Consider the following 23,913-nt stretch of genomic DNA (forward strand, 5'->3'; position numbering starts at 1 on the left):
GGTGGGAGCACGGCGGAAGTAACGGTTTGTCATGGCAACTGCCGGTTGCGGGGTGGTGGCACGTCGTCTTGGTTCCCGGGGGGCTCTTCCCGCCCGGGGTCAAGGAGGCTAGGTGCCTTGGCGGGCTTGGAGCCCCTCGGTTTCGCGTTGTCTCTGCGCAGGTTTCCTCTGTGCTTGGCCCTCGGTGGGCGCTGAGGGGCTGATACGCGCCGCGGGTGTCACGGCGCGGAGGCAGAGGCGGGCGCTGGCGAGGCGTTGGTTCCTTCCCCCTGCGCCGAGCTGCTCTCCGGTGTGGTAAAGCACCAGTGGTGTAGCCGGTGGCACTAACGGCTGGAGGAGCAGGGCGCTTCGAAGCGGGCGCAGCTTGGCAGCTGCCCTCAGGGAACGTGTGGGTGATGGGGCCGCGGCGCGCCGAGAGCCTGGCGAAGTGGCCCGGTACCGCCGAGCTCGGGGCTCCCTGCGGGGTTGTGCCCGGACCCGGTTACCGCGCTGCCCTGCGCTTCTGAGAGGAGAGGTGTCTCAGAGCGGTCCCTTCAATCTCGGGCGTCCCCTGAGGTATTGGTGCTGGCTGCGAGAAGCAATATAATGGCCGCATGGTTTTCTGCCGTTCTCTGCGCCTCTCTTCCTGTACCTTGAAAAGACCTCTTTTTTATTTTTTTTTTTTCCTCTCAAAAAGGCTCTTGTTTGTTGAGGACAACATGTGCCAAGTTGGGAGGGGAGACCAAAAACCCAAGTCGTGACTTTTAGTTAAGTTGTGTAAGGTTCCTTGTATTCCTGCACTGGTTATACTGCCCTTTGTGCTGCCTTTGTCTAAGCTAGTCAAATTGTGTGCCTTCCAGCCTGGGTGGCAAAAAAACCATCTACTGCATTGGACCACCAGTCGGTAAACCCTGTGTATCATTTATTGCCTTTTGCTGTACATCTTCAGTCCCTAATACTCGCTATATTATGGTCAACAATACTGATGTAACCTGTTGCAGGTAACACCGTATCTTGCCTCATCTGTTGATCCGTTTTAGAACTTATGTATTGGAAGGACTCATAGACCCTGTGTTGCTTGCAAACAATCACTTTTCTGCTTAAAAAGTAATGCAAAGCTTTAATTACTTGTTTGTTCTATAGATTCTACATGTATTACAGTTTGGTTGCTGTATCTTTTTTCAGATCACTATGAAGGCCTTGTATTGTCAGCAGAATTCACCTGGAGAGGAAATGATCTTTGTCTTCCAGGAAAGAGTGAGTTCCAATCATAACAGCACTATTCATCATTCAGTGAAAGACGAGAGTGTGGCTGAATGCCATAAGGGGATTGAAACACCTAACTCTTCTGTAGACCTAAAAAAGCACTGGTGTAATCCTTGCACATACAGGCAGGTAGCTGAAAGTGGGGGAGGCGTATTTTACCATCCTCATGCAGCACTTGGCAAGACCAGTACTAGATTTCTCTGTGTAGTTTTGGTGTCCATATTTTAAAAATGAGTTTTGCAGGCATAAAAAATGAACCCTGGCTTCATATTGTGCTAAAGAGTTTTTGTCAGTATGATGCAAACATTAATTGGATGAGTGTATACACATGAGCTTGTGGCATAAGGCTAAAATAAGATGTCAGTGAGTGTATAGTGATGCAGTATGGGTGTCTGAACAGTAGAAAAATGCTTACATGGTTTTGAAGATGTGAACCTGTGTTCTTAAATCTCTTACAGGTATAAAATAAATTATTATAGATACCTGTGTACACCTGTGTAATCTAGATACCTAAATATACCTGTGTATATTACCTGTGTAATCTAGATACCTAAATATACCTATAAGCCATATATCAAAATGAAACAATATGGTACTGGTGAGAATCTTGCTTGAGCAGATGCAAAGTCCCAGTACTAAAGCACATCTAATGAACTGCCTGAAGAGAAGGATGCAATGAGATGGGTGATTTTGATACAACCAAGGTGCATATTCATGGAGCAGTCTTAGATCTACTTAAACTGATTGTGAAATTGTGCTTTTGCTGGAAAGGTTTGTTCACCTTTCAGCGGCACGTTTTTGTTCTCTTCCTTGTAATGGTTTTAGGAGTCGTGCAGCTATAAGGTGAGATGGATCAGCTTACTTATCCAGGTGAAAACTAGTGTTTTGTTACAAGTTAGCTCACATCATTGTGATGGCTCCATGATTGTGGCTCCAACACAGAGGAGGGAGTGGGAATATGTAGATGCCGGCAACAGGTAAGCCAGACAGCTCTGGTACAGTCTGCTAAAGCAAATCGTGAAACTGCAGTCCTGTGCATAGTCTTTGTCTGCCTGCTTGCCTATTTAAATCTCTTCAGACAGGAACTGATTTTGCCAGTGTCTGTGTAATGACCAGCACTATGGAATCCTCATCTTAAATAGAAATAAATATTGAAGAAATTGAGGAAAGGGAAAGCTAGTTGGCTGAGGAGACCTTACTAGAACAGAAGGTGGATAATGAAAAGTCAGTAGCTTGAATGAAGAATTTCCGTAACAAAACTTCCTTATGTGGTGCTTGGTCAATTCCTAATAATGACAGATTTAAATTATGAAGGCAGGAACCAGTTAACAGGACAAACATTTAATTGTCTCTTTTTGTTCTTAAGACTTGTATTCTTTTATAAAGAAAAACAATTTTATTACATGCATTGTAGCAGTACGTAGGTTCATTTGAGCTATGCATACCAAAATCATAGTTCCAAAAACCAATATAATCTTAAATTTACATAAATTACATAAGTCCTTTAAATGCTAACTTTTGTTTTTTAACCAGAGACGCAGTATTCATATAGTTCAACAGTTTAATGGCTTTTCTGTTTTGTGGAACATAGAGTGAGAATCCACTTTCGTTTGTTTGAGGAGCAGGAGGTCAGTCTGACTGGCAAAATGCCTTGCAATTTTAAAGGAACAGCATGTGTTTAACTCAGCTGGGGTGAGAAGTTCAGCTCAATATTCCTTGGACAGAGATTACTGTTCATGTTACTAAGCCTAGGAGAAAAGCAACAGCTGTTTCTTGGGAAGAGTTTAAAAAAAAAAAAAAGAAAGCTTAAACACTTAAGAATATATCTTAACTTCAGAAGTAGAAACAAAGTGCTCTCATGACTTTCTGGTAAGTGTTTCACTTTCAATTCCAACAGACATCTTATACTGCAGACTACAGTATAACATGGAAACACATGATTTTGCCTCCAGTACTTGAGGTAGCTTTTCAGCAGCTCTGTGGAGTCAGCAGTTCAGAACTCAACTTGGCTAATCAAATACTTTAAAGTAGCAGTACTCAACTACTTAAAATCATTTCAGATATCAATCCCAAAACCTAAAGTTGAAATAGTAAGGGGAAGCTTCATTAGTAGAACACCGTTGTATGTGAGGTAGCCATCATTTGTGGGACTTAACATCAATTCTTATCAGTGCTATTTCTTTGACATCATCTGGACTACTTGAATGTTTACCTCAGTAAGATTGTCAGTACAGTATGTCAGACATTCATGTCAAAATTGTCTTACAATTCTCCATCACTCTTGCAATATAGTTTTAATAGTAAAGATCTGCTTCCTTCTATTTGTTAGACAAACACTAGTGAGGTAATTACATGCTAAAATTGTTTCAGATAAAGGTGTGATATTTAACTTGCAGGGAAAAAAACAACAGAAAAATAATGTCAGTGTCTGTTGAGGTTTAGTAAGGTCTACTGGTCAGTTTGTAATAGTAATATACACGTACTCAAAATGGTGTTGTAAATCCATTGTGATATCAGTTCCCTTTTCATTGAAAAAAAATTTCTTGTTCTGACTACAAAACAATCTAAAACAAAGACTGTGGAAAAGTGCTTTCAAGAGCTTGAGAGGATCCTACTAGCACGTTCATGTTGCATTGTATAATTTAACGTTTGTAAATTTGTCCTAGGAAAACCTTCCTCCTACAAGAGACAATGATGTGAAAGTACAAGTTAGAGCCTGTGCGCTGAGCTGGATAGATACAAAGGTATTTGCTTTTTTTTTTTTTTTATAAAAGCTAGACGTGTTTAGAGTTTCCGTTGAAGATCTAAGCCAGGGCCTTAGCTGATAGTTGGCACAATTCCATTTATGCCATCTGAGGATATGGCTTCACTGCTGAGAAAGAGGGCACAGGATTGATGTGGTATTTTTGCATATCTCTTTAAATAAAAAGCACCTGTAATTTGGTTCTTATTTTATGGAGAAAGATCAGTTGTCATTTATGAGTTCTCTTACAGTAAAACCCTTTTATCATCCTTTGCATGCTGACTTTAAGTCACAGTTTGGCTTGCCTGTTAATAACGCCCTGTTTTTATTTTTTTATATACTTCTAAATTTAAATACAGAAAATCAGTGCAAAGGTTTTAATATTAAATGAGGAATATATGTACTTTTTTTCCCCCGGATAACATCTTGGTAATGGCCCAACTTTCTTACTGTGAATATCAAACACTGTAAGATGATAATAAATATGCAAATTTTAAGCCTTAGTTAGAATGTTGTAACCATTATTTTCATTTAGCTTCTGTCAGAAATTAAACTGGAGAAGGAGTTTCTACCTGTTGGTCGAGAAATTTCTGGAGTTGTATTGGAAGGTAAGTTAGTATAATTGTCTTGTGAGGGTATGGAGCGAGAATTAAGGTCTGGTAATCCAGAACAACTAAATACTGTTTGTATGGTACACCTTTAATAGTAGGAACTATTTGCTTGCTTAATGAGGCTTCCCCTAAGTCAGTAATGATACTGAAATGAAAGTAGAAAAAGGAACTGAATTGTAATTCCTGCATATCTGTTCAGAGTTTTAAAAAAAAAAAAAATTGTACAGCAGCTTTCTAAACAAAATATACTGAGTTCTTAAGATATTACCTGCACATGCTATAACAATCTTTAATTTATTTGTAAAAATCATTTGTTGGAATAGTGAAGACAAAATAACATTCAGAAGTTTCAGCAGTGTTTCACTGACATATCCACCTTTGATGTGTAGTTTAAAGCCTCGATCTTTCAAACACATATACGTGTGTGTACTTGCATGTAACTGTTTGTGGGTGGGGTGCCGAAGTTTAGTGAATTAAACATTGGGTTGTGGTATGTGCATATTTAATAGAAAAATATTTTTTTTCACTAGCAGGGTATATTTTTAGTTTTATGAGCTAGTGATAAACAGTGCTTTCAAATGTATGTTAAATTTCAGCTATAAACACTTATCTTCTTACCTTCTTTCTTCCTTTTCATAAATTCTTTGTGAGTTGGAAGAAAGGTGACCTTTTTTCAGCCAGATGATGAAGTGGTGGGTAAGTTAATGCTTGTTTGCCTTATCAACTAACACAATTAGCAATCTTTTTATAATGAATGGCTGAGGTTATAATCATTAGACATATATTTTCAAAGATTCAACTACTGTCACATGAACAAACTCTTACAAATAAAAATTTTATTCTAAAAGTGTTCTCTTAGGGAACTTTTTTGGTTATAAGCATGGAAGTTCAGGTCCCCATCTAATGTAATGTGTCGTAGTCCTACTGCATTCACCAGGTCTTTAAGACTATACACCTGGATCCAATTAGCCATGTGGAGTGAGTGTTCTAAAGGCAACCATCTGAATACATACACAGTTATTTATTTATAACACCATCTTAATGTAATTAATATGTATCTTCTGATTTCTGTGGATGATGCAAAGTCTAGGCTTGTATTTCCTGCCTTCTTGAGGATGATATAAAAATATACTTCTAACTGCCAGTGATGACTCTCTTCAAGCATTCTGAAGAGTGTTCAGTATTTTCTAAGTCATGTCCATTCCCATTTGAGTAAAGAAATCAAGAGTGGTCCTATCTTAAATATGCAAGTAGGTTCACCAGTTCTACTGGATTTTCTGAGTTGCCAAAAGCAATGCACATACTCGGGTGTTTTGCTAAATGCAAGGCCACATTTAAAAAGAAACACTGGTTCAAGCTGCTCGTTTTCCAGAATCTTCATTTTTACTGCATGTTAGAGTTCTTGAAAGTGGACTTGTTTCCCTCCTAACTTAACCACAGGAAGTCCATGCTTTATGATCCTGCTATGACATTATTGTCAGCGAAGCCCATCAGAAGGGCACATGGTAATCACTGTACTTTTTTTGGTTGTTGTTTAAAACAGACTTCTAGGTCAAAAATCACATGGGGCTATTCTTTTCCTGGTAAAACTCTGACAAACCTCTCATACCATTAGCTTAAATCTAATAGAATAAGATGTGTGATGATTATTATTTATTCACCACAGAAGGTGTAATCCTTACAGTTGGGAATTAATATTCCATTTTTATGGGGTACAGAAGTGGCTTTGCTATGTTTAATAAAGTGGAACAGTTATGGCCAAACATTCTCTGGTGTTGCATACGACTTAACTTTGAATTATGAATAGTATCATTATTGTGAACAGTATTGCTCATCTAGTTAAATAACTTGCTGACATATGCTGCATCTGTTGAATATTTTAAAATAGTATTTGTGTTTCAATCACCTTCTGTTTTAGCTAAAGGAATACAGTTTCAGTAAGCAGTTACGGGAAAAAAAACCCTCTGAAAATGTATCAATGAACCCGAGAGGTCTAAGTGACATTCTAAATGGCTGTGGGAGGGTTGGGTTTTTTTGTGAATTAGGACTTCATTCCATTCTTGTTAATTCAAATATAGAATAAGTAGTTTGAATCAACTGAGCTACTTCAGAGTAAATCTGACATTAAGGGAATGGAATCTGTACTTGGGTCATGAAAGAAGCAGATTCATTTTGTCTGAGACTTCTGTTGTCTGCGGTTTTTATTCTTGAATACTGAATGTTTGCGAATGCAGGTACAGAAAAGTGAGAATTACACATATGGAAATAGGAAGATGAAGAAAACAGCATTAAATGTTTTTAGCCCTAAAAGAAAGAAAACCGACTTCTTTAAATACCAAAATCTCATCGCATGCCCTTTCAAATAGCCATTCAACCTTATGCATCCAATATAGATGCTATGAAGATAAAAGATAGGAGTGAAATATTTCTATTTTGGTGAATCTTTCCTAACAAGCACACTTCTCGGTTACTATTGGTATGAGTTTGTACATAGTTAATGAATAAGCAGATTTAAAAGAAAGTAAGTTATCTGTGTGTTTAATAACATCAAACTGTCCCAAAATACACAATTGTCAGAAAAATATTTCTACTTGAATTTTACAAAAAAGCCTGTATTTATATCAAAGAGTATATACTCGTTACTGAGTTTAACAGTAATAATATGGTAATATGGTCCTTACTTATGTATCTGCTCTTTTTCATCTAAGAGTAGTACTGTGCTCACTGGAAGTACTTGGTGTGTTAAATCATTAATCTATTCCTAAAATCATACCAAGAATTGCTTCTCGCTTTTAAAGTTTTTCTGATCCTTCTTTAATCTTCCAGAGAAGATTTCTTTGTCTATATAATGTATTCTCTTACACATAATAGTTTGTTTAAGAAAAATGCAGTAGTAAAACCTCAGACCAGCCAAAAATCTTGTGTTTTGAGATACATTCTTGACTTCCTTTCAAAGTTACAGTCAGTTTTATTTGTTGTTCTCAGAATCTTTTAGCAATTAATTATGCCATGTTCCTCATTAAAATAAGTGCAGGGAAAAATATTCTGAGAGTTAAATTGGCCACAAATACTTGGAGACATGAGCCTGAATATAAACATACCTGCTTAGATTTACTGGTGGTTAGCCAGTTTGCATGTCCGTTCTTCCATATGCCCTGTTACTGAATACATAAATAATCAATGCACAAAAGCCCTACGCTATGTGGAGTATTTCTGACAAGTAAGATGAAAAATGTGATTTTGTACTTGTGTCAAATGTTTGATGTGTATAGCATACATAAAGGTCTATACTTCATGTTGAAGCTTCTGTAAGCATTATGAGGTATACTAAGGGGCACAGTTCTTTAAGATGCCATATGCCTTTCCCTCAGTATAAGGATCGTGGTTTTGTGAATCATTTTAGAGACCGTGAAATCAATGTGAGTTGATGGCAATGTATAATGACTCCTTGGAGGCTGTCTTGAGTGTTAGGAGATAATGTGACTTGTTCCTGAGCTTTTGAGTCTGTCAAGAAGAAGAATGTCACAGAATCATTAAGGTTGGAAAAGATCTGTAAGATCATCAAGTCCAACCATCAACCCAACACCACCATGCCCACTAAACCACGTCCCGCAGTGCCATGTCCACAGGTTTTTTGAAAACCTCCAATCATGGTGACTCCACCACCTCCCTGGGCAGCCTAATGTCTTCATGTATTATTCATTCTGTGTTTTGCTTTTCTATAGTAAGATGTTAGAATGCAAACTGTTGTAGGTGCCAGGGCTATTTTAGTTTACTATAAGGATATCTTTCTTAACGTTTGAAATATGATATTGTATTAATCATTAAAATCCAAATGATGCTTTAGGATAGCAGAATTATTTCTTAGGGACATTCTTTCATATATGTTTATATTTTGTATGCTAAAATAAAGGATTAGAGAGTGACTAAGTTATGAAAGTAAGATAGAGTTGATAGTGATGTTGTAAGAAAGTGTTCTGTTCCAAGATTCTTTCCCTTCTTGCATTATTTCCTAATTGCACAATAGCTGTTGCAGATAGCTACTTTAGACTTTTTATTAGCATTATTCTGTAGATAAACCCTTGAGAGATCTGCAGATGTATACAAGCACTGTAGGGTAACCATTTTTGAATGGGAATTGTGAAAGAATGGAAATAGCAGCCAAATTTGCTGAGGGTTTTAAGCCAAAGCCCTTGCTTTATTCTAAATGGAGTATATGATTTGGATGGAAGAGTGAAGAAAATACTGTTTTATCGAGGAAGGACGATACATATATTCAGAAGACTGATTGGATGCCAGAGCCTACTGCTCATGGATCTCCTTCTTTGTCCAGTGGAGGAAAAAAGCACTGTTATGACCAGGATGGATTTTTTTTTTGTCTTCTGTCTGTTCTGTGTTTGCTTTCTCTGTCTTCCATGGTTGTTATTTTTCCTTCAGTTCCTCTTCTGTCTTCCACCTTTTTAAAACTTACATTCATGCATTCTTGCTTGTTTTTCCTCTGCTTCTTTTTGTCCCTTTTTTACTGCCTTTGCTAACAACACACTTAGAGGCATCATGATGGAAGACTAGAGGTATCTGTAGTGTGGCTTGGTCTGTGCCCATCTGCAGTATGAGAGCTCGATTTTCTTCTTTGTTAGCCATGGCCCAGAGTAGAAACAGAAGCACTCATCAGAGTGAGAGCAGTATGAAATTAGTTCAGACATGACCTGACAAAAATTAAGCATGACAGTAGCAAAAATCACTCAGTAGTGTACCCATTCTTTCTCTCGCCAACCCTCAAATGCTGTTTGGAGCACCTTTGGAACCATCTTGTGCACTGTGCCCATAGAGATTACAGGCTGTTACCTTGCCAAGTTTTCTTAACCTGTCGTACGCCTGACAAGAGGGCAACTGAACCACAAGCCAGGTGGGACTAGCAATTTCATTAGGAGCTTGTTTTGGTTATAATGTGTGCTTGTTTGAAAGTAAAGGTCTATGTTCAATTATTTTTTTCCAGGAATTTTGCCCCTGGATTCTGAAGAGTCTGGTCTTTGTGAAGTTATTCTAGTTCATGAGCATTATTTGGGTAAGTAGTTCATATATTTTGCTAGTATTTACATTTACTGTATCTTTAGACTTCAGTTTAGCTTTTCTAATTGGGAGCTAATTAACTTGAACCTCTGGACAAACTTGTTCTGTATAGCAACATTCAGACATTCTGTCTACTCCACCTGTTCATAGAAGCTTTGAATACTGTGTACTCTCAAGGGCTTTTTCTTTGCTGTTACTGTTTAATGGTTTAATGTTTTGCCTAAACCACACAAGCTGACTCTTTTTTTTTTCTTTTTTTTTTCCTTCTGACTCCCTTTTTGTTGCTTCATTATCTTTCTACTTTTTCCTCACCTCATCTGTCACAATGAAATAAGGAGAAATTTGCTTTTTTCCTCACTTTGACGCAATCCAGGAATATCACTTGTGACTGGACATATATAGGATAAAATTAGCATTTTATAGGATTTATATAGGCTAAGTAAATTAGCATTTATATAGGATAAAATTAGCAGACTAGAAGGTGGAGAAAAGCATTTTCAGGGAATGAGGATCGGGGAAAACCTGGTATTGAAACATTCTTCTCAATTATTGGGAGTATCCAATTTCCCCTTCTGGGCATAGAATGCTTTAATGTGTAGAATACTAAATTTGGTAATCACTGTGCTTCTCCCAACAGTTTGCTGTGTTACTTTGTGCAAGCTACTCTTTTGCTCAAATTAGTTTGTATTGTGTTTCTGTGACTGTCCATGAATTCAACCTGTGTAGTTATGAGGTGACTCCTTTAAATTTGTTTATACCAAAACCAAATCCCTACTTCTATTGCGTAAAATATGGTAAAATATCCTCTTCATGTTTTTTTAATGTATATGAGAGGTAAACAAGTATTATTTATGTTGACTTGTTTGAAGATTAAATCTTCCTGACTAGCCATGACAGTTTTTGCAAAATAAGTCACAGACTTATGGAGATGAAAAAATAAGGTTTATTCTTTCTTACACTTAAAAGTACATATCAAGCAAATTAAATCTAGAGGTCTGTGCTGCCTTATCACTATTTACGGTAACTATAGGCAGAAAATACTTCTGACTTTATATTATCTCAGTAGCTTGCTTTGTGCTAAGTAGTATGAACTGGCACACAAGGTGATGACGCTGGTGATGATCCCTAGAATTCTTCTAGCGCATTGATAAATGATCCCAGGTGATCGCATTGCTTATGTTGTTTCATAGCTTCCCTGATTCAAGCTAAACTGTCAATTCTTATGCTTAAAGGGACAGACTAAGCTTTTCCAGTCATCTTCCTTTCTAGCGTGCCTCAGGGGGATTACACTTACTTAGTTCAGTTCTAGGCTACGCTCTCAGCTGGGCTATGATGATTTTCTAGCTTAGTGTCAGGGTCTCTGCTAAATCATGTAAATTGCTTACATTAAAAATGGTGTTTGAACTTGTGATTTCTAGTTAAGAGTACTTCATTAACGTTACCTCCCCAGGCTTTTAAGCATGTAGATCGAATGGGAAAACTCTTAAGCATCTTGTAGGTAGAGCCAACAGAAAACAGAGATGATAAATAATGTTATCTTGACCTTTCTCTCTCAAAATGTCTTATAACCTCCAGAAGCTGTTTATACCAATGGATTATGAAGTAGAAGATTCTAACCTATAGAGAAAGATAATTAGGAACTCATGGGTTGAAACTCGCCTTATATGTTCTCTGTGTCAGAATTGTCTTTGTGAAAAGGAGAAGAGACCTCCTCAGATCATTTCTGTCAGGAGGTTATGGTAGGAAGTGGGTTTCTTTTTCTTTTTTCCTGTGTAAATACTGTATTTGTATTTGAACTTGCTCACAAGAGTGCTGCAGAAGCAAACTGATTATTCTTGGAGTAACAATTGCCTTTTCCACTTGGACTCCATGTAGCTGACTTAATACTGCCATGAGCCACAGCATCAGAATATTGCCTTTGTGAAACAGATCATAATTACAGCTGTAGGTCATTTGACTTGTATAATTTTTTTCATGTTTTAGAAATTTATGAAGTCTAAAAAATAATTCTGAGTGAAACGTCAGGGACTTGCTGGGGGGGGTTTTCCATCTATTTTTGTTTGTTTGTTTGTTTTCCCCAAAATTAGTTCGTAAACCAGAAAAAGTTTGTTGGGTTGAAGCAGCCGGGACTGTTCGTGATGGTGTCCGAGCATACACAGCTTTACACTACCTTTCCCAAGTCTCTCCTGGAAAAACTGTCCTTGTAATGGATGGAGCAAGTGTAGGTAACAACTGTGCGATAATAACAGTTTCGGAACAGGAAGATTACCTCTGCCATAAATAAGTGTCTTATCACCAGAACAATTGGATTTCTTACAACATACTAACCTTATCAAGCCTTATATTTTACTCCTGGCAGTGCCCTTAACTTAATGGATTAATAGGAAAGGCCCTCCCACATAAGACATTGAGCCAAGAATACACTCCTTTACATGTTGTGTGGGTAGTGAAGAGGTAGTTCTTTTCTGGTGTTTTACATTGACATAGTTTTACCCTAAGCCCTCCGGTATAACTGGAGGAAAGTGCCTTAATTTTTTATTCCTTTCCCACCACTACTTTTTAACTTCTCTTAGATATAAATAATTTCATTTGCATTACTGCATTCTGTATTGCTAATGAAGATGTGGAGCTTGCCTCAGCCAAGATTCATTAACGCAAATGTGGCTGGGGCTTTTTCCTTGGTAGCACTTCTTCCTTCAACAAGCAAGCAAGCCCAAAGCTACAAGTTGCAATTACAGTTACGGTACTTTTGTTACTTAAAGTAGAATCTGAGCTATTTTGTTGAAGAGGAGAACTAGTTAACTCCTAAAAGTTTGTTCAGAGTTTCCCAGTCAATGAAAAGACTTTTTTGGCCTCGCTTGGAACAGAAGCAGATCTGTGAATATTCAAATTCTTGGTTCAGATGTGTTTTATTGAAGGAGTAAGTTCATTTCTGGATACTCTCCTGACATCTCCTGAACGTCCTTTGCAATATAATCTTTCTTAAACTGCATCAAATTGTTGCTGTAAATAAATTCATCTACCTTTTTTCTTCTGCAGCCATTCGGTACAATAGCTATTCAGTTAGCACAACACAGAGGAGCTAAAGTAATCTCTACTGCATACAGTCCTGAAGATAAGCAGTACCTGGAAAGGCTTAGACCTCCTGTGGGTAAGTGATACTCTTCAGTGCTAAAGTTTATGCTACAGAATGTCTCAATTTTTTTGTTTATTTAGTCTAGGGACTTATTTTAGTAGCTGAAAACTGAAATTCAAATTTATAGTTTAATTAAATAGTTTTAAAATTTATTTATTTATTTTAAAATTATTAAATACCATAGGTATTTAATTGATATTTTAGGTGTATTTAATGGCATTTTTAGTTTTCATTTAAGTTATGATGACTTGTCTCTCAGTATTTTCCATCTTGCACAATAGTGCTTGAGCACTGGCTTTTGGCCTAACTACTCAAGAAGCCTTGTCATTTTATAAAATTGTTGCTTGTGAACAAGGAGAAAGCATTACTAAATCACCAGTATCACAGTATGTAATCTAGGTACCTGAGCCAGAGTTCAGATGTAATCATATACTTGAGATACAGTATTAATCAGACTCAAATTACTTTTAATAGTATTTTATCAAGCTGTGTGGCAGCTCCCTTTCAAGTACTGTCATAACTGTAGCTGTGAATGCTCAAAGGCTCTGCATTTTCCTATTTTCCAAATGAGCTTTGCATTAGACCTAGTACTTGCATTCATCTGTGACTTCTTCCATTTCTTCTCTTTGATACTTAAGTTTTTGGGGGCTTTTCCCACAAAATAACAGTACTATTTGGACCATGGGAAAAGACTCTGTGTAAAAGCTACTAGCATCTTTCCTGATAAAACTTTTTCTTATTTCAGTGCTGCAGAGTGGAGGAAAGTAGAGTATTTCTTTATTCAGACAGTTTTAAAATGGCATTGCAAAGTCCAGTTTGATTGCAGTCCGTGAACTTTGCTGTGCAGTGAACAAAAGATTAAAACTAGTGTCTGATACTTCGTCCTCAAAATGCAAAGACTGCCCAAGTTTATTTTTCACCAAGTTTATTTTTCACCAAGTTTATTTTTCACCAAGTTTATTTTTCACCGTATGATTTTTGTTATCATTCAAAGAAGTATACGTAAGAGTACCTGTGTCTTTTGTAAGAATATCTTTGTGGGGAAAGCATTGTGTAGTCAGTTATCATGTCCACATATATTACAGTCGCATCAATCAAAATATACATGGGTTAAGATGAGATCAGATTAAAAAGATAATGTCGAGTTTAACTGTCCCTGACTCTTGACTCCTTTCTCCTTTGTTGTTTTGCATGGTAATATTGTTAGCAATCTTGGCTTTCCAAATGGAGAATTAAAGCAGTTTTCAAATCTCCTCTCTTGTTCTTAGTGACTCACTAAAATCAGGCATTGCTGATATGCAGGTGCACATAGTATTGTCCTTGTGTTCTCCCTGCTGGCTCAAGAATAGTAAGCTAGCAGAGGGATGAAATAAGCCAGAGAGCTGCTCTTTACATACAGAGAGAACAGAGTTCTTGTCAATTTTAATTCCTTTCTGGCTCCCGAGAACAGAACTGGCAGTGGAAGCACAGAGACAACACAGTGTGCATGTGCATTCTGGGGCTGCACGTTCACACACATCTGCAGTGTTGGGGAGTGATTCACTTCCAGCTAAATACCAAGTGAGTATTTAGCTCTTCCAGTAGTGGCTTTGGAGTGCTGATAATGCAGCAGGAAGTGGAGTGCTGCGCAGAGGTTATTACACAAGAGCAGGGAGAAAGACGTTTTTGCTGTGTGACCTTAATGATCTTCAACAGGGAACTGCAAAGTTTTGTGTTGGGAATGTAATTATTTCTTCTAAGATCTGGCAGTCTTAGGTCTCTAGATTTTTGTATTACCTCTTTTTTTTTTTTTTTTTTTTTTGCAACTTCACAAAAAAGCTATTTTTTCCTTTTCTTGTTTCGGAAGTCTTTTTTACTGTAATAGTAGACATTACAGACAACAGAACACAAAGCATTTTTGTGAATGCTGTTGATATGTAGAGGTTTTATGCCAGCTGTTACAGGGTAAAACTTTGCTTTGTAATATTTAATGGGTATATTTTGCTAATGATACGAAAACTTTATTAGCTAAGAAAAGACTTTGCAATTAATTTTATTATCATAGTCCTGTCAGTATATATGAATATGACTTTAGGTTGCTCGGTATATTTACTTTTTGCTGGCATTAAGTTCTATGAATGTTAATAAAAAATAAATGCTCTAAGTAACCCAAGCATGGCTAGCTATATTTAAGCTGGCTTCTAATGTCTGTGGGTGGAGGCTTTTTCAGTTTTGTGCTTGTTCAGGTTTTTAGCAAGAGTCTGTCAGTTGTCAATGAGCAGCAGTTTGTGTTACCAGTGTATAGCATAACTAGCTGCTTCATAAAATGGCTGAAATAACCATCTCTTGCAGTGAAAAGACCATCGCTTATATTGCTTATGTATGTGCTTGTTTTACAATAATAGTTTAGTTTAGCAGTTTTTCAAATGTTTGTGGAACACAAACATTAGGGGAAAAAAATTTAATTGCAACTTTACCTCACATAAAGAGATATAAACTGGGTACAGCATTAAAAAGAGAAACAATTTGAGTGTGTAAGCAAAAAGCCACTGGTTTTGCATTTTGGGGGGTTTTTGTGGCTTTTGGTTTGGTTTTTTTTAATAAATATGATTGCAGTGCCTGAAGTAGAAGTTCCTGGTAATGTTTAAGGATTCATATTTAGACCAACAGGATGGGGCCTTTGCATGTCTTCAGTAATGTCTGGAGTAAATATAATAATAGTATGAAGAGGGGATTATAACAAAATTTGAAGTTTTAATGTCCATGTTTCAGACTAGAGACAGAATATTACATAAATAACGTGATGAGTTTCTTTTAGAGAACAGAAGAAAAAATATATATACACATACACACATATATATATTTCTTCTGTTCCCTAGGTTACCCCCTTTTTTTGTTTGTTTGTTGTTTTGTTTTTCTTTAAAACCAATATTGAGCTTTTGGTGGATATGTTTCTGGTAAGACTCATCAGTGATCTAATGGCTATCTTGAGCATGTTCAATAAACCAAGTAGCAGATCTTCGGTGTGACAGTTTTTAAACTCTGTAGCTGAACTTACGGGGTGTGAGTAAACTCTGGTAGTAAGTTGTGGAAGTATCAATATTTCCACTTCTCACCAACAGTGAAAGAAGAGAGAAACTGAAGCCCTTTTGCCAGTCAGAATAATGTTACTTTAGAAGTTGTGCAAGTCACAGAAAAAGAAACTGAACTATTTTACAATTGTTTCATGAGAAATTTTGCATAAATGACAAAGGATTGTAGAAAATTATACTATAATTTGTTGCCTAGCCTTTTCCACAGTGGAGAGAAATTGTTACAGCATTTTGCTAGGAAAGAAATTGAACAGGATTTTGATAAGTAGCATCTGAACTATTGTATTGAGTTAAGTAACAAAACTGGAATTTTTTTCTGAACAGAAATCAGAAAATAGTTAAACTGATTAAACTACTGCCTTTCTTTTTGATAGTCAGGCTTTGAGTCTAGTAGATGAGAATTATTCTCAAAAAGTGAAACTCTTTGCAGAAACTTTATACCATGTCAAATTGCCAAGTTAAGAAAAAAATTCGAACTTCTTGATTGAATAAACTAATAAGAAAAGGGTATTATGGGGTTTTATTTGCCTATGGGGAATGTGACTATCATTATTAAATTAATGTGACATCTTTATTATATTATGACCATGTATGTTCTCTTTAGCTAGATAATTTGTCTTCAGTGAAAAAATTGAAGGCTTGACCTAAGAATTTGATTGGAAGGGAAAAAAAAAAACACCAAAACCCAAAGCATTAACTGAATATTTGTTAATATTCTTCTTAATGACCAGTTTCTTGCAATTTTTCCTCTCTCCTTCCTTCCCACCCCCTGTGATTAAATTCAAGAAGGTATACGGCAGCCTTTAGTGGGTAAGTACCCATTGCAAATTTGAGTTTAATCCATTATGCTTTGGAAACGTGTCTCCAAATTTATATGACACTATTTCAGTTATCATTTTGCTGCGAAGTCTTTGGCCTGTTTAGTTTCTAAATGTTTGTTCTACTTCATAATTATGAAACAAAACTAAAAACCCTAGCCGCTACTTCTCTGCCCTAGTTATTCCTGATGCTGTTGTTTATCTTTGTAACCATCTATAAGTACGGTATCACAGATATATGAGAAGAAAATGTCTTAGTGACTTTCAGTTCAGAAATATATTTCAAGAAGAGATGTAAATACTTCCATCTAAATATTTATTTAATGACCCAAAGAGCCATTCAGAGGTTAAAAACATCATGCAGAAAGTAATATATTAATAAGTTTATCCATGCTGTGAGATAAGTAACAATGCTACTAAGCATTATTTTAAGGAAAAGATGGATATCATAAGATTAAAAGACTTGCTGGAATCATAAGAGAAGTCAAGTCAGGGCCTTATAAGTGACTGAATTTATTGTGTTTTTACATGTTTACTTCTGACTTGCACTGGGAGACAGGGCTCCATGCCAGGGAGAATAGGTTTTAGTTTCCCACTATGATGTGGAAGCAAGAGAAGGGGTCTGCAAGGGACTGGCAGGAAGTGGTGGTTTTTACGTAGAGTAAGGGAAGAAAGCTATGCTTTGAAATCTCTCCCAAAACATTACTGCTATGGCTATTTGATAGGTAATTTGAAAGTTGGGAGACGTGAAATAAGGTGCCTCCTTATCTTTTGGCCACTCTCTTTTGCTTCAATAACATGGCTAGTGACTCCAGAACTTGATATTTTTGAAGGCGCTTTTGGAAAAGAAGAATAGCAAAGAATGACCTTACAGAAGGATATCTAGTTCTTATAGTAGCATACTTTATCCTTTTTGGCCTAAACAGACTTGTGAGTTTTACTTCTGCACTAAGCTAATGCATATTTTTGGTGTTGATCTTGCACTGTATTGGAAAATGAAAAAAACTATTGGCTAGTTTTTTTGACTTAGCTGCAAACTTGCTTGTTGTAATACTTTCAGAAACTAGAAATTTTCTGTTCTGCTCCAAATCTAAACTCTACATTTTTATTGTAATTGGCCAAATGTACTGCTCTTTCTAGCTCGAGTGATAGATGTGTCAACTGGAAAGATAGATTTGGCGGAAAGCTGCTTGGAAGAAACGGGTGGCCTGGGCGTGGATATTGTTCTAGACACTGGAGGTATGTAACTGATGAAAGTCTGGTCTTTGGAGCACCATTAGTGTTTTTTATTATTATTTCCAAATAATATAGGTGGAGGCTGCATCACCTCAAACAATTACATTTAGTTGCTTGTTCCCATGGAATTTTATGTATGAATCTTTACTCAATAGATCTCCTTCAGCAAGATCGCTTTAACATCTCCTCATATCACCCTCTAGTGGAAGCATCTAATACTGTTAGTCATCTGCTAAATTTGTCTGAAATTTTCCTCTATTTAAAACTGAAAAGAAAAAATGTGTTTAAAGAGTAGAGCTATGACATCATTGTTTATGCTACCTTATTTTAAGACAAAAATTACGCCATAATCACCAGTACTGTCAACCTGTATTCTGATACAATCGTAATAGTTGAAAACTCTGAAGTTACTATTTTAGCTGAAATAATTGAAGAACTTCTTAGGGATCTGCTAAAATTTATTAAAAGAAATAATATATTGAATTTCCTAAATCTTCTGCTTTCTCAGATACTCTCATGTGACTAACAGCATAATTTAATTGTAGTGCTGTTCTAGACGGCCATCTTTCGTTGTGTGTATTCATATGCGTATATTGCATCTCATTTGTATCTGAAGACATAGGACTGTAAAGGATCCCAAGATACGTGGTTTTCAGTACAAGAAGAGATGGATATTTCATTCTGAACAGAATTTTCTTCTGAGCTCAAATGAATTTGTTCTTTTCTTCCCCCTTGCTCCCCAGTGAAATTATATAGGGCTGAAGATGAATCAACTTCAAAATCACAGCTGCTGCCTCATAAGCATGATATCATTACTCTTCTTGGTGTTGGGGGACACTGGATCACAACAGAAAAAAATCTTCAGGTAAAGATACTGTGTCAGTAAGTTTGTTTGTACCGCAGTATATATATGGATGTGTCTGTGAGCTTCTGTCATGGCTGAATGGTTCCCCACTGTTAAATAACACCAGGTTTCACTTAAGAAAACTTTCACATCCAGAAAATGGGAAGCATTCAGCATTAATAATAAATGTTTTTATTTTCCCTTGGGGCTGTCTTCTCTGAGATGATAGTAAGTTATGGTAATAGCTTGGCTATACTGACAAATTTTAAAGGATCTATTTTGTTTGGCTCAGGGTATTAAACGGTTTGACAAGACAGAAAAGTATCATTTAAAGCAGTAAGTATTATAAGTTTGCTAAGTTCTAAGACTGGGCAAGGGGTGGTTTTTTGTTTGTTTTTTTAACCGTCAATATAAAATAAGCATTTGACCTTTTTTTAAACAGGAAAATATAACTAAATAACATTTTCTTCATTTTGTTTAAGCTGGATCCTCCAGACAGCCATTCCTTGTTTCTTAAAGGAGCTACAGTCTCCTTTCTGAATGATGAGATATGGAACTTGTCCAATATACAGCAAGGGAAGTATCTCTATATCCTTTTAATGGTCATCTTGAATTCTGACTGCTAATATGAGTGAATTGAAATATAACCAAGAAACCAGCTAACAGATTGTCTCCTATTCTGTCATGTAACCACAGACTTAAAGGTCAACACAGCTAGGCATACAGTGTAACTAAAATATAACATACACTCATGTTTTAAGATAGTCTCTGCATTCCTTCTAAATATATGTCTCCACATGCTTCATTAAAAGCAGTACTGAAATAGAAAACACACATTCTGGAGAAAATGCAATATTTTGGTTCAAGATTGAACCAATTAATTGAAGATTTGATTCTGTAAGTTTTTATATCATGCATGTGACTTTTGAAATTTTTTTGTTCTTTTGGGCAGTAGATGCATCATCTGTAAATCTTAATGCAACCGGTTTAACTGTAAAACTTAAAATATTTTGGCTTCCTAACCTTTTCCTTATTTGCAGTGTTATGTACATAGAAATTTATTGAGCAAAGATGTGGGTGTGGGAAGAGGAATGCTTCCTTCATTTGCATTACCTACATTTGGTCATAAGCAGCTGGACTCTGAGCTTTCTATTAGCATGACAGTTTTCAGTGGATCGCTTCAAGTAATGGAAGGTTGTCTGTTTATGGCTTTAAGGACCCTCCCTGTTCTGTACTGCACTGCAGATTATGAGATCTGCTGAATCACTTTTGCAGTTTCGGCAGAGGCAGGTGAGGCTTAAGTCATTTATTTGTGAAACAACTAACTATACTGCAAGGAAGTCCTCCCCTCGTCCACTAAACTGCAAAGTAGATTAGGCAATGTCAGGCACACTGAGGAAATATTTATGGATGCAGGTTATCATGAATCATTTCACAGTTTGGTATTTTTGTTGAATGCTTACTGAGTAGTTATCCACGTATAAAAAGTAAGCTGACTAAACAGTAAGATTTCTTCTGTTGTCTCCTGGGGCACCTTTAATAACAACACGTTTTATCACAACCGCCTTCAAAAGTTGAAAGGAAAAATCTGCTTTTCTTTGTATCTGTGTATCTTGTGAAATTCTTGAGCATATGTCATTAATATCATCTGAAGAAATCGCAATGTGATTGCTTTTTAAAATGGCTTGAGCTTCAAATATTAACCAGATTGCTTTTAAAACGAAGGATGGAACATTATTGTTTGAGTTTCATATAAAGACTAAATACAGCCTCATCTGTTGCATTGTCATGAATGTTAGTCATTAACTCAAAGATCCCTTACAGATGTGCAGTCATATTCCAAGAATTTACAGAATCTGCTATGTTCCCAACTTTATTTTGATTTTTACCTCAGATGTCTGTATGAATAGTAGGAATAGTTAACTGGTACCAAAGTCTGTTATCTTCATTCTGCACAAAAAATGCAGTTGCCATTCTGATTTGATCAATATTGTACTAGTGCAGGATGCATTTGTCAGTCTTAACCCTTTTGCTTTATTTTTCAAAATTCCATTTTCCGTATTTCATTTCTGCTTGCTATTTCAGGAAAGGAGGTTTCTGATATATAAACAAGTGCATAAATCCACTCTGAAGATTGGAATTAAGGTTCCTTTTTCATTTTGCCTTGATCCTGCTGGTTTTGTATCAATACAGGGCTCTTGCCAGCAAATGTGATTATAGAAAGATTTATCTGTAGATACGTTGTTACCTTGACAGTCCTCTTAGATACCCATCTTAGAAGATATCATGGAAAAATTATCAAGTAGCATTTTCAGGTGAGAGGTGAATTTTTTATGGTTTTTTGTTTGTTTGTTTGTTTTTTAATTCAGCATTAGAAGTAGAAAACTCTTGCCAGCACTGTACTGCAAATTTATATTGGGATGCTCAGGAAAAGATGCCTCATGTAGTTTATATGGAGCAGTTTATGGTCTATTTCTGTTTGTAATATAGCAGGCTAAGCACAAAGAAACTTGGTAAACCCCACGATTATGCTGTGTGACAAAATTTAACAGAGGCAGCACATTCTTTCCTTGGTGAAGGAAGAGCATATATCTGGCTGCTCAGCAGTGTGTCTGATTGAGAAGCGGTGTTGGCTGTAAAAGATGTTAGGTCTAATACTCCTGTGAGAAGAATGGCAGCCTCACTAGATATGAAGACTCCCATAATGAGGTGGGAGTGGAATATTCTTTCTCTTAATGCAGGATAACAGTATTGCTGTTCAGCAAAAGCCTCACCACCACCACCTTCCCCCCCCCCCTCCCCCCCGTAAGAAGGATATCTTTTAATTAACTTCTGTTTGCTTCAGGGCTCTTCCCTTCTTCTGTGAACCCAAGCAGTGCTGTAAAACTTTTTATTTTGTTTAAGGAGTAAAGTTTACATAGTGAAAGTAAAGTCTATAGCAGGAGTCCTGCAATATTTCTGTTGATCTGAGTATGCTCACCAGACATCTCTGACATATTGTTCCATTTTAGGCCACAGCTGGATGAACCGATCCCATTGTATGAAGCGAAAGTTTCTATGGAAATAGTTCAGAAGAATCAAGCAAGAAAAAGACAAGTCATCCAGTTCTGACACACAATTTCCTGATTTCTAAGCCTGTGGAAGATAAAGAAATGTAATGTATTTGAGAAGTAAATTAGTGTACACTTTAAAATAATTCTGTAACCAGAATTTAAAGATCTTTTGTTCCTCAGCACAAATGGCCTGTGAAGCTCCTGTGACTTCAGGGTTTTTTTTGGATCCAGCTGGGCAGAACATTCCCATCAGCAACTTCTAAAGAGGCAGTCTTGATACACAAATCTTGTCTGCCCTGCCCCAGTTACAAATGTCAGTAAGATCTACAGGCAATCTCAGTTGCTGTTGTTTTTCAACCATAAGAAATTAAAGGGGGAAAAAAAAGAATCTGGTGTTAAGTCCTCCCTTCTCCAGCCCCTACCAATAGTCACCCTTATATTACCCATTGCTTTTGACTGCACTGAGACTGAGCACTCTCTTCAGTCTTTAATCCACATTTAAAATTGTTATTTAATTGAAAGACAGGCAAAACCCTGAGAATTGGCAAGGATGCTAGAGGGGAGGGATATGGCACTGACAGTAAGTTCCCCCCACAGCTGATTTTCTTCATTTTAGTAACCAGGCAGTAAACCTAGTAAATCTAGAGTCCATAAGCTGATCGTGTCATTCAGGTGTTAGAGGCACTTTATGTATCTTGTTACTGTAATGTTATCTTTGATACCTTTCCAGTAAGAACTTCCTGTGCTGTGCGCTTTCACTTCCCCTCTTTTTAATCGCAGTCCTGTGTCTAGCACAGCTCAAATCTGTTTATCCAATGTCCTCCATTACCATGAACCATCTGCAAATCGGCAGTAAGGAAGGAACTGCTGTTTTTCTTTCTTCAAAGCATATGGCTTCCTACTTGCTCTTATTTGAGAGCAAAAATATTTTTTTCTGTTCAGATGTGCTATTCATTTTCACTGTGCAGATGGCTCAAACCAGTGGACACTAGCACTTTAAACCAGTGTACGAACTTGGAACATACGAGTGAAAATAGATTATCTAGAACCATGATTAATCTATCTTTTATCATTCACCGGACTTGTAGTAGGTTCTTGATAAGTGATGCAAGGGAAGTGTATAAAAGCACAAGTAAATCTTACTTTACTACTAATGTGATGTAATGCAACCTCAAAGTAAGTGATGCTTTTATGCATGTGTACACACACACGTCTAAAGCATGTGAATCCTCTGTTAGTTTGATGTTTATTCTGAAGCTTTGTACCCAACTGCTTTTTTTTTTCCTGATGTTGTTCGTTTTAGCTTAGATGTTCCAAAATAAAGTAGATCAGAGGAAACAAGGTAAGAGTTAAGTAAGATTTGATAAAACAGGACCAACCACTGACAAAACTGCAGAAAAAAAGAATTTATAGTATAGTTTTTGGTTTACTAGGTCTTTTGTCAGTAGGTATGTTGCTCCTAACTACATCTATAAATGCCTTCTGAACCTCACGTACAATAGACCAAGGCTAGCTGTTGCTGAAGTGGTCTTAGGCTTTCAGCTGCATCAGGTTATGAAGCACATGTCGCTTTCTACTTTGGGCGTTAAGCTGCCTATTGGCGCACTTAGTCAGCTGCGATGTCTCAGCATTTTCAAACACTCTTTAATAATGCTAGGTTTAGATTTACATGCGCTTGAACAAGAAGGTTCATGAGGCTCCCTAAGCAGTTGCCTTGTCTTTCGCCCATCCCGTGACAGAAGAAAGCAGGAAGTAGTCTTGAGCGCAAGAGCGAGGTGCTCCAGCTCTGGAGGGAAAGGCTGCCAGGTGCTTGCCTGTTCCTTTGTAGCTTTGACAAGAAAGTAGCACCTGCTTCCCTGCTACCTGTACGCTGAGCTGACAGCCCCGTGAAGGCTGCCCGTGGTCTCCCATAGCACTAATAACCGTGAGAGGCGCGCCGGGAGCAGTGCCAGCTCAGGCTCTTGCCCAGGATGCTTCTGCTCTGGTGAGCTCAAGCCCCACACAGCCAGATTACGTGTGGATGATGCATAGACCGCCATTAAGGGTAGCCACGTCTTCAGAAACAGCTTTGTGTCTGGATTAGTTT

At 37.1% G+C, this 23,913-nt stretch overlaps 1 protein-coding gene across 1 annotated transcript; it reads left to right on the forward strand.

Moving 5' to 3' along the window:
• On the forward strand, positions 1 to 22,219 carry CRYZL1 (crystallin zeta like 1). Its single transcript, XM_059819108.1, has 13 exons — positions 1 to 24; positions 1,165 to 1,236; positions 3,912 to 3,989; positions 4,524 to 4,596; positions 5,251 to 5,295; positions 9,596 to 9,664; positions 11,757 to 11,890; positions 12,709 to 12,820; positions 17,835 to 17,933; positions 18,674 to 18,795; positions 19,257 to 19,362; positions 21,044 to 21,089; positions 21,786 to 22,219. The coding sequence occupies exons 2-13, from the start codon at positions 1,171 to 1,173 to the stop codon at positions 21,883 to 21,885; spliced, it is 1,050 nt and encodes a 349-aa protein (XP_059675091.1). The 5' UTR covers positions 1 to 24; positions 1,165 to 1,170; the 3' UTR covers positions 21,886 to 22,219.
• Positions 22,220 to 23,913: the final 1,694 nt, after the last annotated feature.

The sequence above is a fragment of the Gavia stellata genome, chromosome 1, assembly GCF_030936135.1.
Source record: "Gavia stellata isolate bGavSte3 chromosome 1, bGavSte3.hap2, whole genome shotgun sequence".
NCBI classification, from domain to species: domain Eukaryota; kingdom Metazoa; phylum Chordata; class Aves; order Gaviiformes; family Gaviidae; genus Gavia; species Gavia stellata.